At 46.5% G+C, this 14,036-nt stretch overlaps 1 protein-coding gene across 1 annotated transcript in view; it reads right to left on the bottom strand.

Annotated features, from left to right (window-relative positions):
• Positions 1-1,214: 1,214 nt before the first annotated feature.
• Positions 1,215-14,036, bottom strand: part of LOC126558214 (uncharacterized) — a 32,207-nt gene continuing 19,385 nt past the window's right edge. Inside the window, exon 2 of the mRNA XM_050214184.1 lies at positions 1,215-2,300. Coding sequence (XP_050070141.1) covers positions 1,219-2,300 — 1,082 coding nt within the window. The 3' untranslated portion in view covers positions 1,215-1,218. The remainder of the gene's footprint in view (positions 2,301-14,036) is intronic.

The raw sequence follows: 14,036 nt of genomic DNA, 5'->3' as shown, positions 1-14,036 counted from the left end.
TGTTCAAGATAAATACAATGACTGCTAATAAAATAAGACCACATGCTATTGCACATCATGTAAAAATGAGATTGTGAAGCCAATTTTCAACGAATCGACCTAGTTTTTCTTGTGGCAAAAGTTAGTTGAACTTTTTGGGAACAGGGACTCGTTGCAAGGACTGGATGGTAAGCTACATACAATTAAATCTTTGCAAATGATAATAAAATGAACTATAAAGTGCAAGCTAAATACTGTCTTACCATGACTGACACACAGAAAAAATCATTCCGCAGGACCTGGTACATTACTTCACAATTCTTCTTTTATAACCGTTGGATTGATTTGTGATGATTCAATTGACGGAAAAGCACAATTTAAAAAAGAAATGCATTGAAAGGCGAAAACTTCACAAAAGAGGTTAATTCTTTCGACGTGTGCCTCTGGAACACATGATTTTATTCATTTATTTTGTTCGCATTATAATAATAATAGCTTCATCTTATCCCATCCGTGTGGGTAGCGATTGTAAACGCGATTGATTTTACTCCATTTATAGTCGTACTTTGTGCAACATGGACCAAACTACTAATGCACCACACTCGGTCCCAGATAAATTAGTGTACATTGCTTAAGAGAGGGAAAAGTCGTTAGCTAAAAATAACGTTGCTAAATAATCACGAAAAAACAAAACCATTGGTATCGTTTCTATCGTTTGTGGCCCCTATCTCGTGTGCCAGTTGTTTGTTCCTTTCGCTTTTCAAACATAAATAGTGTTTTCAACTTGTTCTCAACCAATAAATCGGTGGCTGGTTTTGCTTCTATCTCAACCTAAATATTATCTTCAACACTTACGTTCCTGTTTAGTATTAGTTCTAAGCCTGATTCTTATTCGTATTATAAACTAACTCTCCCTCCCATGCATGGCGCCATTCGTTGTCCGATTCAATTGTCTGCCTCTGCCCAATCCGAATCCTGCCGCAAACAAACGAAGCCATCGTTAGTGATCCAGCACCGCTCGTAAGTGACTAGTAGTGCACACCAAGCCTCAGCTTCCGTGTGCTTGTATGTTTTCTCTGTGCAGTTCCTTGATCCTCTCGACGGATCGATCAGATCGATCGATAGCACCACGGGTTTCGCTTATATACATATTGGTTCCCGTATCCTTTTCTCCTCGTCTTCAATTTGCACTGGAATGGTGTTGTGTGGAACAAAACCTGCTGCTCCACCTTGATGATTTTACAGCTCGGTCGTGATTTCATCCTGTGGCCGGAAGCCCAGCTTGAAAAACTCGTCCTGTAACCATAGCGAACTGTCGTTCATCCCGGACGTGGACAGGTAGGTGCGAACGTGATCGAACGTATCGTCGAACGGATTATTGCCGCCTCCCCCTCCGCCTCCACCCGCACCACTCCCGCTCACCACACCGGTCGTTGAGTGGTGATTGGAGCTAGTGTCGGTCGTGTGCGACGATCGTTCGTCGAACTCGTGCAAACTTATGAGCGAGCCCAAGAAATGGTGCGTAGTCTGCATCGTCGGCAGTGTCCGATGCTTTTGCAGCTGAATCAATTCCGGCTGCAGCAGGTTACGCTCGTTCTTCTGGCTCAAGCTGGGCGAGAGGTCCGTACCGGTTGCATGCTGATGGTAGGCCGCCTTAAAGGTGGAATGATCCGACGAACCGAGCCGCGGATCGGAGGCAGACGGTTGCTGCAGGAACTCGATCAGCTGGGCCAGCTCCGGCTTGTAACGGTCGAGCACACGCTCTGCCCACACGTACAGCCGTTGCCAATCGTGTGGTGGTGCATTGATCAGCTCGATCGGTTTGTTGAGCAGTATCAGTATCTTGGCCAGATCGCGCACCACCGGATGATACGTAGCGGCACCAGCAATATCACCGGCCAGATGCAGCTTCCGTATCTGACGCCTAGTGTCGTTTAGCATCTGCAGAAAGTATTCTGCCTGCGGTCTTAGCTCATCCAACTGTTGCAGGAACTCCAGTCGGTCGATGTTTCCATCGATGAATGATTCGCGATACTTTTTCCGCTTTTGGCGACGCCTCAGTATGGCCATCACGCCGATGATCAGCAACACGCACAGGATTGCACCAGTGGCGATCCCGACGACGGCAGCCCTGAACGAACCGGACATTTCCACCGGATAGCAGACGCGGCCCATAAACTCACTGCTGGTAGACCATTGCACACCGTACCCGGGCGGACATTCCGACAGACATTCGCCGGTATCGATCCGTAGTACTTCCGCACACTTGATGCAGGCCGTTTCGGTGCAGCGGACACATTGCTCGTGAAAGCGTATACAGTCTGTGTGAAATAGATGGAAAAGATGAAAGAGAATTATTAAAACTGTGATACTGACGGACAATTATTAGTAGATATATAAACGAAATATTGAGTCATGCAAGCTAAACGAGTTGACTAATCCTGTTCCATCTCTACTCAATGTCAGACGACGTGTTAACACAATTGATGCCTCATTTCCTTTCCAATTCTGGTGCCCTCGTATCTGGACATTGACTGGCCGCCTGACCATTGCGTGGGTCTCTCTAATATGACCAGCGATTGGGATTTGAATATTGGCATACACATTAGCGTCACCTTTAGGATAGCAATAAAAATGGTTTGATGGTAAACTCTGTGTCACACTTCGTTGGTGGTCTTCCGAAAAAAATTCAAACAATTCCTCCAAACGATAATTCCTAATTTATGAACATCCATTCTAACGATTGAGACATTTATGAAGCATAAAATATTACCACTTCAACTAGCAAAATTTGGTACAAAGTTCGAGAAGAGCATTCTTCACGAAGCATTAGGTAACAGCAGCTAATTTGATCAATTGATTTGGCCATCCATTTTAAGTTTGTCCTTAAGGGCTAGTAGCGAACTGGACCGAAGTTAAACACAATGCAACTGAAACCTCCAGTACATTGGCCCCCGCAGCTTATAAAACCAAACGAATGTATCGGAAATCATTGGAGAGCACACACACACAAAAGTAGACCCCCATCTACAGCTAGAGCTTGCGCACCTAGGACGCTTTTCAATAGCCACAGCACACACAATCGAGATTCGAGTGCAAAGATAATCCCGAACCTGCCTTCTGCCACGTTTCGTCGTCTTCATTCGGCAGCGGTGTTTTGAAATGGATATCGGAACAACCGTTTCAAACGATCCATGATGTAATTGAGGAGATCTGCGGAGGTCTGCTAGCAACTTGGCGATCGGCCGATCGGCTAAAGATGAAAATAAAATATTCCTCATTTCCCCGTGCAAAAAGCTCCACTTCGGAGAGTTGTGCACTTGAAGGTGCAAATAAGGCATACGAGGCATGATGATCCCTTTTTACCCGAACACTCCGCACTCTGGATGGTGGTTCCTTGGGAGAGAGAGAGAGTGGTTTTACGTAAGACAAACTACAAAAGGCTACTTGGCGGTTTTAGGCGCAGTTTGAAGTAGATTCGAAAGATAAGAGAAAGCCCTGCAGAGCTCCGAGCGGGCGCATTGCGGAATGGTAAAGTGAAAAGTCGTGATCTGCTTGTTTGCATGTCTCGATCTCGATGTACCATCCGATGCAGTTGCCTGCGTAGAAGCCCAACCTTCCAAACGCTCTCGGACGCTCGCATTCTAGTCGTGTGAACGTTGACTTTTTTTTTACCGGCAGAGAGAGGGCAATTACTTTTAATTATTGAACGCTGAAAGTGCGCGGCAAATATCGCTATTCGAACGCGTGACCCTTTTTGCCACTGATCGCTGCCCCCTGTATGCCTTGCCCGTGAACGCTAACGAGGTGATCCTCTAGCCCCAGTTACACAGCTAGCAGAATGTAGGTCAGAACGGGTCTTGGTCAACTGCCGGATACTGCAAACCTTTAACGGGGTTTGATAAAGAAATTTGTTCGGAACTCACTTGTGGAATGTTTCAACTGCCATAGAATTTCTTTTTCAAGACATTGTCTTGATGGAATAGATCTCCAAAAATTTAATCTTATCTGACAAGAATCTTGTCGATGATTTTAACGTAATTTCCAGGTATTTGAACGTGTCAAAGATTCAAGTTTGAAGTTACCACAAACCAATTCCTAAGACCCTCTAACCCATTCGATGAAGTTCGCAAGCCGTACAGCACAAGAATTCTAGCGTTCCTCGCTGGGAACCGGTTTAATTCGTTCAGCAAACACACGGACGGAGAAGTACAGGTCCTGCCCTTGGTTAGTTCCCGGTGGAGACGTCTCGTGCCGGCCCACAGCACAACAATGTGCCCCCATCTTGTTTTGCAATGGGGACTCCCTTCCTGCACAACGAACACTCAGCAGTTCTAGCAGAGAACGTTGCAGACTGCACGCGATGCAACAGAAAAGGTCGACATTATTGTGTGGAGTGACGTGTATGTGGTACAGGGCTCGCAATTACTGTAAATGATGCGGACCGATGCATGCGCATATTCAACCCTTTCCACCTTAAACTGGGGTCGGAAAGGAAGAGCACAAGGGGACCTCCACACCATTTCCAATAGCGTACACCTTCCGTTCGGCAGGATGATTCAGAAGCAGGTTTTTCGGTTGAAGTTAAGCCACACCGTGCTTGCAGGACACAACGTAGAGGAGTTCTTTGTTTTTGGGAATATAATTCGAAGCTTGCAAACATCCACTCCTTCCTGAACAAGTGTTTAAAAAAAAGTGAAAAAGAGGTTTTAAAAAAGCAGAAGAAATATCACACTACACAGCCAACCAGCAGCCAATGATGATGATCGCATGATGAGTCAGAAGCGCAGATGGAACGCACATTGCAAGTGTCTTCATTTTACTTCCTTATTGTCGTCGGGATTGATTGGAAAATAAAGTAGAGAAAATTATTTGTGGTGTGGCAAGAAAAATACTCCAACACTGCCACATAAAGAGTGTTGAATGATTGTAGCTATAAAACGAAGCTAGACCGCATGGAAGATGATCGAACAAGAAATTGTCGTAAAAAAAACAAACGTGAAATATTTTAACACAAGAAGTAAAGCTTTTTTGCTTTTCAGACGTCCGAAAACACGCTTGAACATTTATAGAGAAGCAACTAGCATTTCCTGTCTTTACATTAACACACAACGTTACGATCTTATCGGTAGCAAAACATACACAACCATAGGATCAGATCGTGTGGAGTAATAATATTCATTTTTATTACATTCGCAAACAGAACAAGCATCGGATGGTTTTGATGATCCCGAGCGCACATCAGCATGCAACAATGCAACTCCATTCATCTCTGGCCTGTGTGATACGATCGGACGCTGCATAACAAAAAAAAACAGATGAATGAACCCGCGAGGAACTGTGTTGTCTTTGGGCGGGTGAAGGAACAGATGGTACGAGAGGCCACCGGAATGATGAATCTGATATCTTAATCAAATTGCGCGGTTTGGCCCTGCTCTGCGCCTCGTTCTGGTGAAATTTGCCACTCCATGCACGTCGTGCCAATGCGTCGGCTTCCTCAGCTCCAGAGATCAAGCGAGCAAGTCAACATTCTAGAGTTACAAACCACAAGGCTACAATTTATGGCGAAGGTTTGTCAGTCCCGTGTGTTGTGTTTGAATCGTTAAATCATCTCCGCTTACTGAACTTTCTAAATGCCACTAAGTGTTGCACGGGACAAAAACCGCAACCGTGAAAGTGATTGAACTATGCGAGGAAATTGCTGGTGACTCTTGCGTATTTACTTCATAAGAAAACAATCCGTAATAGAACGCCTGCAGTAAACTCCTGGATTGAGACTTTATTGCAGTTGAGCGAGTGTGCAGTTGAGCGAGTGTGCAGTTTCGCACTTTACTCAGGAGAAAAATGGGAGTCAATTTTAACACATCTTCATAATCGTGGTACGCCTTATTTGTCCGTTCACTTCGCCGATGTGCGTTGAGCAACAGATGTCTTCAATTATCGTCTCATTATCACGAGCGATTTCCTCACAGTGCTCAACCTTCTAACGAGACGTTGAACAGCGAACAAACAAACAAAAAAATGATGCTCGTCCAAACGCTTGCCCAGACTTGAGCTTTGAAATAGGCAGAATGGAAAGGTGTGCGCCGAGTGCAGCCGTGCGAATTTTTGGCAAACTCCGCCAACACACACCACCTTCATCATCTCTAACGACTCCTAATGGGGAGAAAAAGGGGAGCATGGTGGGAGATAGGAAGTACACGGACCGCCCGTCGGGAGGTGTCATTTTCCCCACCCAAGAGTTCATTTATTGTTCGCACTTCGACAGTTGCCGCTTGAATGAATCGCTCTGACTAAATGGGGGATGAAAGGGGAAGGGAGGTGTGTTACCCTGTCACTAGAGGAAAGAAAGTCGTGGGATTCTGCAACTCCATTCAACACCAACGCAAAATGGGCCTCTCTCTCTAGTGCCCATTCTTCTATCCCGACCAGTAAATCCGTTGACATAAATTCGTTTCAATGGTTGCATGCGCAATAAGCAAACGACGCAACGATATATCCTGAAGATATCGGGTGGCGGGGCTCCAAACTTCAATTTCATCCCATGGGGACTTCCATGGCGTGCGTCAATCGGTACTTTTGGCCCCAAGTATCAACACAAACACAACGGTAAGCACGTGGGAAGATTTCCGTCCACGAAGTGTCACCTCGCTCTCTTGTACGCTCGTGGAGCGGAGCCACAATTCATTCGCCAGGAAACCTCCCACCCCAAGATGCTTTCCAATCGCGAGAATGAAACGTATTGAATGCAGACAACTTTATGCATATAAGTGATCTTAAGCATGCAGTCCCCGCGTAGATACCGCAAGTCATGATCGTCGATCAGTTCCGGATGCGTACAGCGTCCTCCCTCTATCGGTTTTGTGATGAAAATTAAAGCTCGACCGAAGTCACTTAATAAGCACTGTTACTACAACGTGCACTAACGACGATCGTGCATTGCAAACTTCACCTGATCCTTGCATGACGTGACACAACTGTGACACCATATGACCTGCAGCAGTGGCATAAAAGAGCGTGTGGTCACGTTGAGACAGGTCCGACATTACATTTCATGCCGCTTATGTTTTGGCGTTCAGGAATACCTTCCTTTTTAATACTCCCTCAACCCTCAATCGAGTCCTCCGCTTACGATGTCGGCGTGTTGATATGTTAATGAGTGGAGAATTATCTGCAACAACACATCTCTCCACAAACCAATGCACTTTCGAGCGCAACGTATGATGGTTGTTCACTTTTATAGCTATTTGCAGGCTTAAACTGTCTCAAGCTTCAATCCTCTTTCTCCGTGCATTCGGAAGCGGGCCAGTCTTTGTCTGCCACGGTCGCGCTGCTGCTGCTTTGTGAATCATTGCCGCGTTTGTAGTACGAGCAACGTGCACGGCATACGCTATTCCTATGTCCTAGTTCCTCGGTTTTTTGCCGACGGTTTGTGTACGACCTGTGTGCAGGGGAGTACCAGAGAGCTCGTAAAAATGTTTATTTATTGGCAAACTTCATAACTGCCAATGGCAAATGTAAGTACCTTCCTTCTTCGCCTGCTGCTCCTCCTGCATCCTATTCACCCTTTACCGCACACCTTGACAGTTTGAGGCAATCTTTAGTGTATACAGTGTTTGTGTACCGAAAGAAGCAAGCGAATCTGCAGATACATCGCACTAGCTGGCAGAGTGAACCGAACCGCATGCAAACTTATGTTGAAAGCAGCGCAAAAAACAGACCCCGAGCTTCTCGCTTCTTCTCTACATCTGACACACCAGCACACGGCAGACACCGTTTATGAATGAAATTAAGATTAAGATTATGGAGTCCGTGTTTCGCGTGGGTTGTTTACTGCATCAGAAGAATCTTGTTCCTCGTCTAGAGACTCCACATACCGGAAACCGGTTCTGGTGTGCAAGTGCAGTTCCGAATGCGTGATCCTGCAATACGGTGAGGATGTGTGATAGCAGCACCACCGTCGTGACAGGTAAGAAGGGACCCAACCGTGACTGTTATGAGCGATACTGCTCGTCCAGGCATCATGCTCCTAGCAGGCAACAATGTCCGGCACACGCATAAAGCGTCCTACGAACTCCCTTCGAGGTGCAGCATGCTGTCGGCAGCAGCATATCATTAGGGATTATCTATGAAAGGACAGAATTGCCCAACAAGCAACAGGTGGGCTACAGGTTTTGTAGCATTAATGTGGGAAATCTACAACCGCACACAGTAGCTGATGCTGCTGCTGCAGTACCGAATCCAATTAATGGATGACACGTTGATTCGCGTTGAGCGTAATTCTTATGACGTTCTTGCTTTTCTGAATATTACTCACGAAAGTTTATTATGATTATATATCTTCCGGAAATAATATAAATCACAACACAACCCAACCAACGGAACCGTCTCAGCTCAATGGGCAATCCCACAGCGAAAAAGGATCTCCCAAAAATAATATCCGGATTCTCACCTTTACAAGCCAGCCATATCGAATATCAACAGCATCATCGATTGATTTGATCAGTCTGTGCGTGTGTGCCAAACGATCACGTCCTGGGAATGAGTATTAAATTTCCTCCGTATCCGTATCCAACGTCCGGATAATGTGAGACTCTCTTCCGTCGAAAATCGATCGAACAAATCTGAGCTGCCTGCTCGATCGTCAATTTGTGCTACGGGTGTTGGCAGAGAGGCATCAAGAGACGCTTGTTGGGACCTTTGGAAGCGAAATCAAATCACGCAACACACGTACTATCGTTCGACAAACTGGTCCGTAAACTTTCCGTGTGTTTTTGAGTATACGCCCCAAAAGGAAGCCCGCGGGACATTGGCGATGCGTTCCAAAATTTGGTTCTCGGGCGATAATGAGCGCGTCCTTAAAACATGAAAATGATTGAGATTGATGACGCACTGACGCATCGCTAGCACGACAGATTTTTCTGGACACTTCTTATCGCTCTTTGTGTGTGTGTGTGTGTGTGTGTGTGTGTGTGTGTGTGTGTTTTTGAATTAAACTTCATCCTGAAATTAATCATGATTTAAATTGCCACCGTGTCGCGATAAGCAACAATTTCAAGAGCAAATTTATGACAATGTTAATTAAAAACGCTGATCACCTGACGGGATCAGCACTTCAAAATGCAAATTCGATTTACACCAACAAAAACAACTTCCCCAATACACCCCCCCCCCCCTCCCCCCCCGTACCCACCCACCTCTATCCTACCCCTTCCCAGCATTCAACCTATCACACTCCTTCCTTGTAAGGTAAGCGATCATGTGCTTATAATAATGATTATTAACACACCGGTCTTGTCTTATGCAGATGATCACTCATATTTCGCTTTCTGGTGTGTCTCGTCACGCTTCTGTGCTTCTGTGCAGTGCTCCTCGGTGGCATTAAATCGGAAATGATGCTCCGCACAATTGCTTGCCAGCCTCACACAGACTGTCGGGTCGGACGTGTAATCATTGGTGAGAAATTCCGGTCACCGATCTGGCTGGTCATCTCGTGTGCGTACAAGAAAGCATAAACCAGGTCAGAGAGAGAGAGAGAGAGAGAGAGAGAGAGAGAGAGAGAGAGAGAGAGAGAGAGAGAGAGAGAGAGACACACACACGTTGGTGTTACGCACTGTTCGGTCGCGTAGTTACACACATCCGTAACCCTTGCGGGTTTGGCTCGTGTCGCTACTCTTCGGTCATGGAACGCGATAACGCGCATAACTACAAAATCCCAGATACCAAACAGCTCTCCCTCCATGCTGCTGGCGTAGTGCTTCATGGTGCTTATTATGCAAGTCGGTCGCGTCTAGCATTACGTTCTGAACGATGTCGTGAGGATGTCGTCTCGTGTGTGCACTTCCTTCTGCCTGCATTCACTTATCTTCCACATGACCCATTATTGTCAAACCAAGCGAGTGTCGGATCTCGCCGATATCGTTTTGTACGCCCGGGTCCACACGCTAATTTGACAGCTGAAGATCGCGATCGATCGCTAGCTTCGCTCGATCCAGATCCAGGCGTACCGTATCGTGTTAGTAGGTCATAAGTAGCGTCTCCTCTCAACTCCTGCTTCTGCGATCCCTTAAATCTTCCTGCTGCATCCGAAAAGCCGCAAGAAGCGTGTTTTGTCCTTCTATATTTAACCCCATTTTCTACCTCAGCTGGAAGCAAACAAACAAAAGCAAAAGCTCACCCCACCCCATAACAAATTAACGGCGATTAATAACGTTCACAAGGGGTTGGTTTGGTCTTCGTGTTGTTGGCAGGCTAGGGGTCGTAAAGCGCGATCTGCATGGTTCCTGAACCATTTCCCTCCAGCAGCGGAGTAAATTGATCAGTTTGCAATTTGCGCGATCTGTAGTTTGCGATTATTGGATTTCGGGTTTTCTGAATTGCATGAAATGACCCAGAAAAAAAATGTAAAGGACTCGCGCTTGTACCCGTACATTCCCGGCGAAGCCACCACATTCGCCGCCTGTTTGCACTATTTGGGAGGCTCTTAACGAACGCACTCTTTTCTTCGCCCGTCGCTTTTTTTTTCACGCCCGTCCAAAGTGTGTCTGGGTTGAGGTTTATTTATTTATTTACCTTTACACTGCACAAATATCGACATGGAGAGGGCGTTGTTATTCCTTGTACAATCGAACCGAGCAGTAAATTTTGGTGCGTGTTTCGTACTGTACCTTGTCGAACTAATTGCAGCACCGAGGGGGTAGCGCTGGGAACGTTTCCTTCTTCTGTGTGCGTGTGTCTGTGTGTGTGCACACCCTTTTGGCAAACAAAAAGCAAAAGTTGCCTTCGAATTTTTGCGCCCATCTTGAGGTGAGGGGAATTAGGGATATGGAAGGAAGCAATCGTCCAATCAACCACCAATAAGTGTGCTTTAAACTTTCAGTTTGCAGGTATTCGACACGCAGATACTGATTTGTGCACCAACCATTCCGTTCCACCTCCCGGAGGGCGATCCTCACGTGAAGCGATAAATTATTCCCTTTAATGTACGTACAGCCAAATTTGGGCGAGTTGATCCATGTTTGGGGCGGGTAGATTAATGATGGCGCGAAGAATGAAACCGTGGCCAAATTACGCTGAAACGCACCTTACAGGGAACGGTTAAAGTTCACCAATGATGGCACTTGTTTCCGAACTAATGGTTGTCTTACTCACCACGCTTTAGTTAGATAAAAGAAATTTAAAACCGCTCCCTATCGCTGAGCGAATTGATCGTAACACTAGGCGTTTCCTTTGTTTCTACGATAAAAGCTGCTGCGCTATCTATGCAACAAACAGCCCTCACCTTATCTCACCATCGATCGCTCTTTCCGATGCAATTCGATGCGTTTTGCGCCTCGACAGGGAATGCAGTAATGGAATGTTAATTGATTATCAGCATTATAATGCTGGCGGTGCGATAATGCCTTGGCCCAGGAACGCAATGACGAAACACGAAACGCGTAGCGTTGCCGTAGCGATTTGGCATAGTTCATGCTAGCTGCGCTTTTGCGTGGAATGCCTTCCACTCCACATGTGTGACGGAGGGGCATGAAACACTCCTGAAATGTACCATAGATCGAGGGTTAGCTGCATTCTTCTAGTTTGGCTGAGTAACGATATCCTGTCTGTTAAGTTTCTGCAAAACGGGAAAAAATGCTGCTTGCATGTGTAGAGGATTTGAGCTGCACTTCCAAACGAAACGGTGTTGTGTGCCCCAGGGCTTCGCTTGTACGTTAAAAATGCTTTTGGCTGCCTTCCGTCCAATGATTCGCACCAAGCCGAACCATACTTACGTCATGCCGTCAGCCAGAGTGGACAACTTGCTGCTGTCCAGCACAGCTGATCGAAGCCCCATATCTCGTGGCGGGTGAAGAGTACGTTTGCAGGCTTTGCAAGATGAATAATCGATCAGACCACACGCGATCCCGTGTGCTGACAGGGACCTCTCATGCCGTTTGTCCAACATGACACCCGAGCGACGAGAAGGAGACCTTCATAGACGTGACGACGTCTTGGCACATTGAAATGCAAACCCGGTACACACCCCCGCCCCGATGATCGCCAGCTCTCACCGCACCATTCGAAATGGACAGAAACAATGTTAATGCTGTTGCTGCTGTCGTCTCGGGTCGGGTCAGTACTGTGGAGGCATTTAAGCATCTACTGAGCATCGAAACGCTGTGAGGGGGTGCGTTAACAACACAGTTGAGTTGAAAAAAAAACCCGCGCCGAGGTGATAAAAACTTGCTTCTAACCGTGTCCACGGCACGTCCGAAACTGATTTACTAAGTGCATCATAGATGCAAATAGATTCCACTTAAATGTAACCACTCCACGCCTTTGGGAATGGTCACCAGAGCACCATCATGACGTTGTTGTAAATCAAACGTTGGCTTTCAAGTTTTGGGATTGCGCAACACTAGTCAGAAATGGCGTCATATTTGTTATCTTTGCTTCTGAAAATTTTAAACCTTGTGCTGTAATTTGTACAATCCGATTAGAACGTTCATTATTAGCGTAATGAATTCATCTGCGAGACCTGCTAACCAAGATTCGAACCACCCCAATTCCCTCATTTGCTCTGCTTCACACGATTCCCTTCGCTTACAGCTTGCTCTAGCTTGCGCCGTCCGACACGCCGGCACAACGCAATACACGATTGATTCATCTCCCGAATCATATATTTATCTGATACTACAACCCACCAATCAAGCGCGAAACAACGGCTTTCGATCGTCATAAAAATCGCAGTTTGCAGACAAATGACATGGCCAAAGCATGCTGCTCCTTTGTACGATCGTCGCCCACCACTCTCGGGAATGGTGAAATTCTAGCCACTCGCTACTCCCCCTTTTGCGTGTTACAGGTTACGCAAATCCTGCCGAAAAAAAGCATAGAAATACAACACACGCACCTTTCGCGTTAGTGCTCTGTTGCGTTGGTGTTCCAATTAAAGCGCACTGCCCACGTGGATCGAGTGTGTGTGTGTGTATTTTCTGTGACAGTACAACGCAACCGCCCTCCCTGGCTGGCTTGCTGTCGACTGGACGGGATAAGATCAATTGACATGCTACATATTGCGGGGTCAAACAATTAGGGGGTTCACCAATCATCCGCACACTGTGTGTTAAAGGCAACACTGAAGACATGGATATTGATGAGATAAGGCCCCCTTTTGGTGGGGATATTTCTATACTCACAAAGCAAGGAATATCTCTGACAACGGCCTGTGTGAGTGTGGATTAGGGGTAATATGCCGATCATTAAGAAGGTCACGTTAGTGTGTCCATGTGTGCGCTGAGCGATGCTTGTATAAGTTCGCTACGAAGGACTGTTACAACAATCAGAGATACAACATTGACATGTATCATTGGTCCATAACAAATTTCTTTTTGCTAAAACTTTTGAAACCCTTTTGCGTTCCTTCCCTCTAACAGCAGTTTGACGATCTTTAATACTTCTTCTTCTTCTTCTAGATCGGACCGAATTATGGAACACCATGCAGCAGTACAGATTCCCTGGGAAGCTGGTACGGCTGCTAAAGGCCACCATGGACGGGGTGCAGTGCAAGGTGAGAGTTTCGAGCATGCTGTCGGAATCGTTCGAATCTCACCGGAGCCTGAAGCAAGGAGATGGACTCTCCTGTTTGCTGTTCAACATCGCTCTGGAGGGTGTCATGCGAAGCGCGGCCTTCGATATCCAGGGCACAATTTTCACCAGATCTCCAATTCCTTGACATCGCGGATGACATGGACATCATCGGACGGACAACTGTGGCGGTTTGCGAGGCGTACACCCGACCCGAATTGGATTGATGATCAATGCGACGAAGACAAAATACCTGCTTGTCGGAGGCTCTGACCGTGACAGAGCCCGACTTGGAAGCATAGTATCAGCTGATGGCGACGATCTAGAGGTGGTAGAGGAGTTCTGCTACCATGGTACGAGCGTAACTTCGGACAACAACGTTGGCAGCGAAATTCGAAGGCGCATTGTTCAGGGGAATCGTGCCTACAACGGACTCCACAAACTCCTGCGATCCAGAAGACTCCAACAGCACACATCGCACACTGACACGT

Source organism: Anopheles maculipalpis, chromosome 2RL (genome assembly GCF_943734695.1).
Source record: "Anopheles maculipalpis chromosome 2RL, idAnoMacuDA_375_x, whole genome shotgun sequence".
In the NCBI taxonomy this organism is placed as follows: domain Eukaryota; kingdom Metazoa; phylum Arthropoda; class Insecta; order Diptera; family Culicidae; genus Anopheles; species Anopheles maculipalpis.
This window is presented reverse-complemented; position numbering and strand designations above follow the sequence as displayed.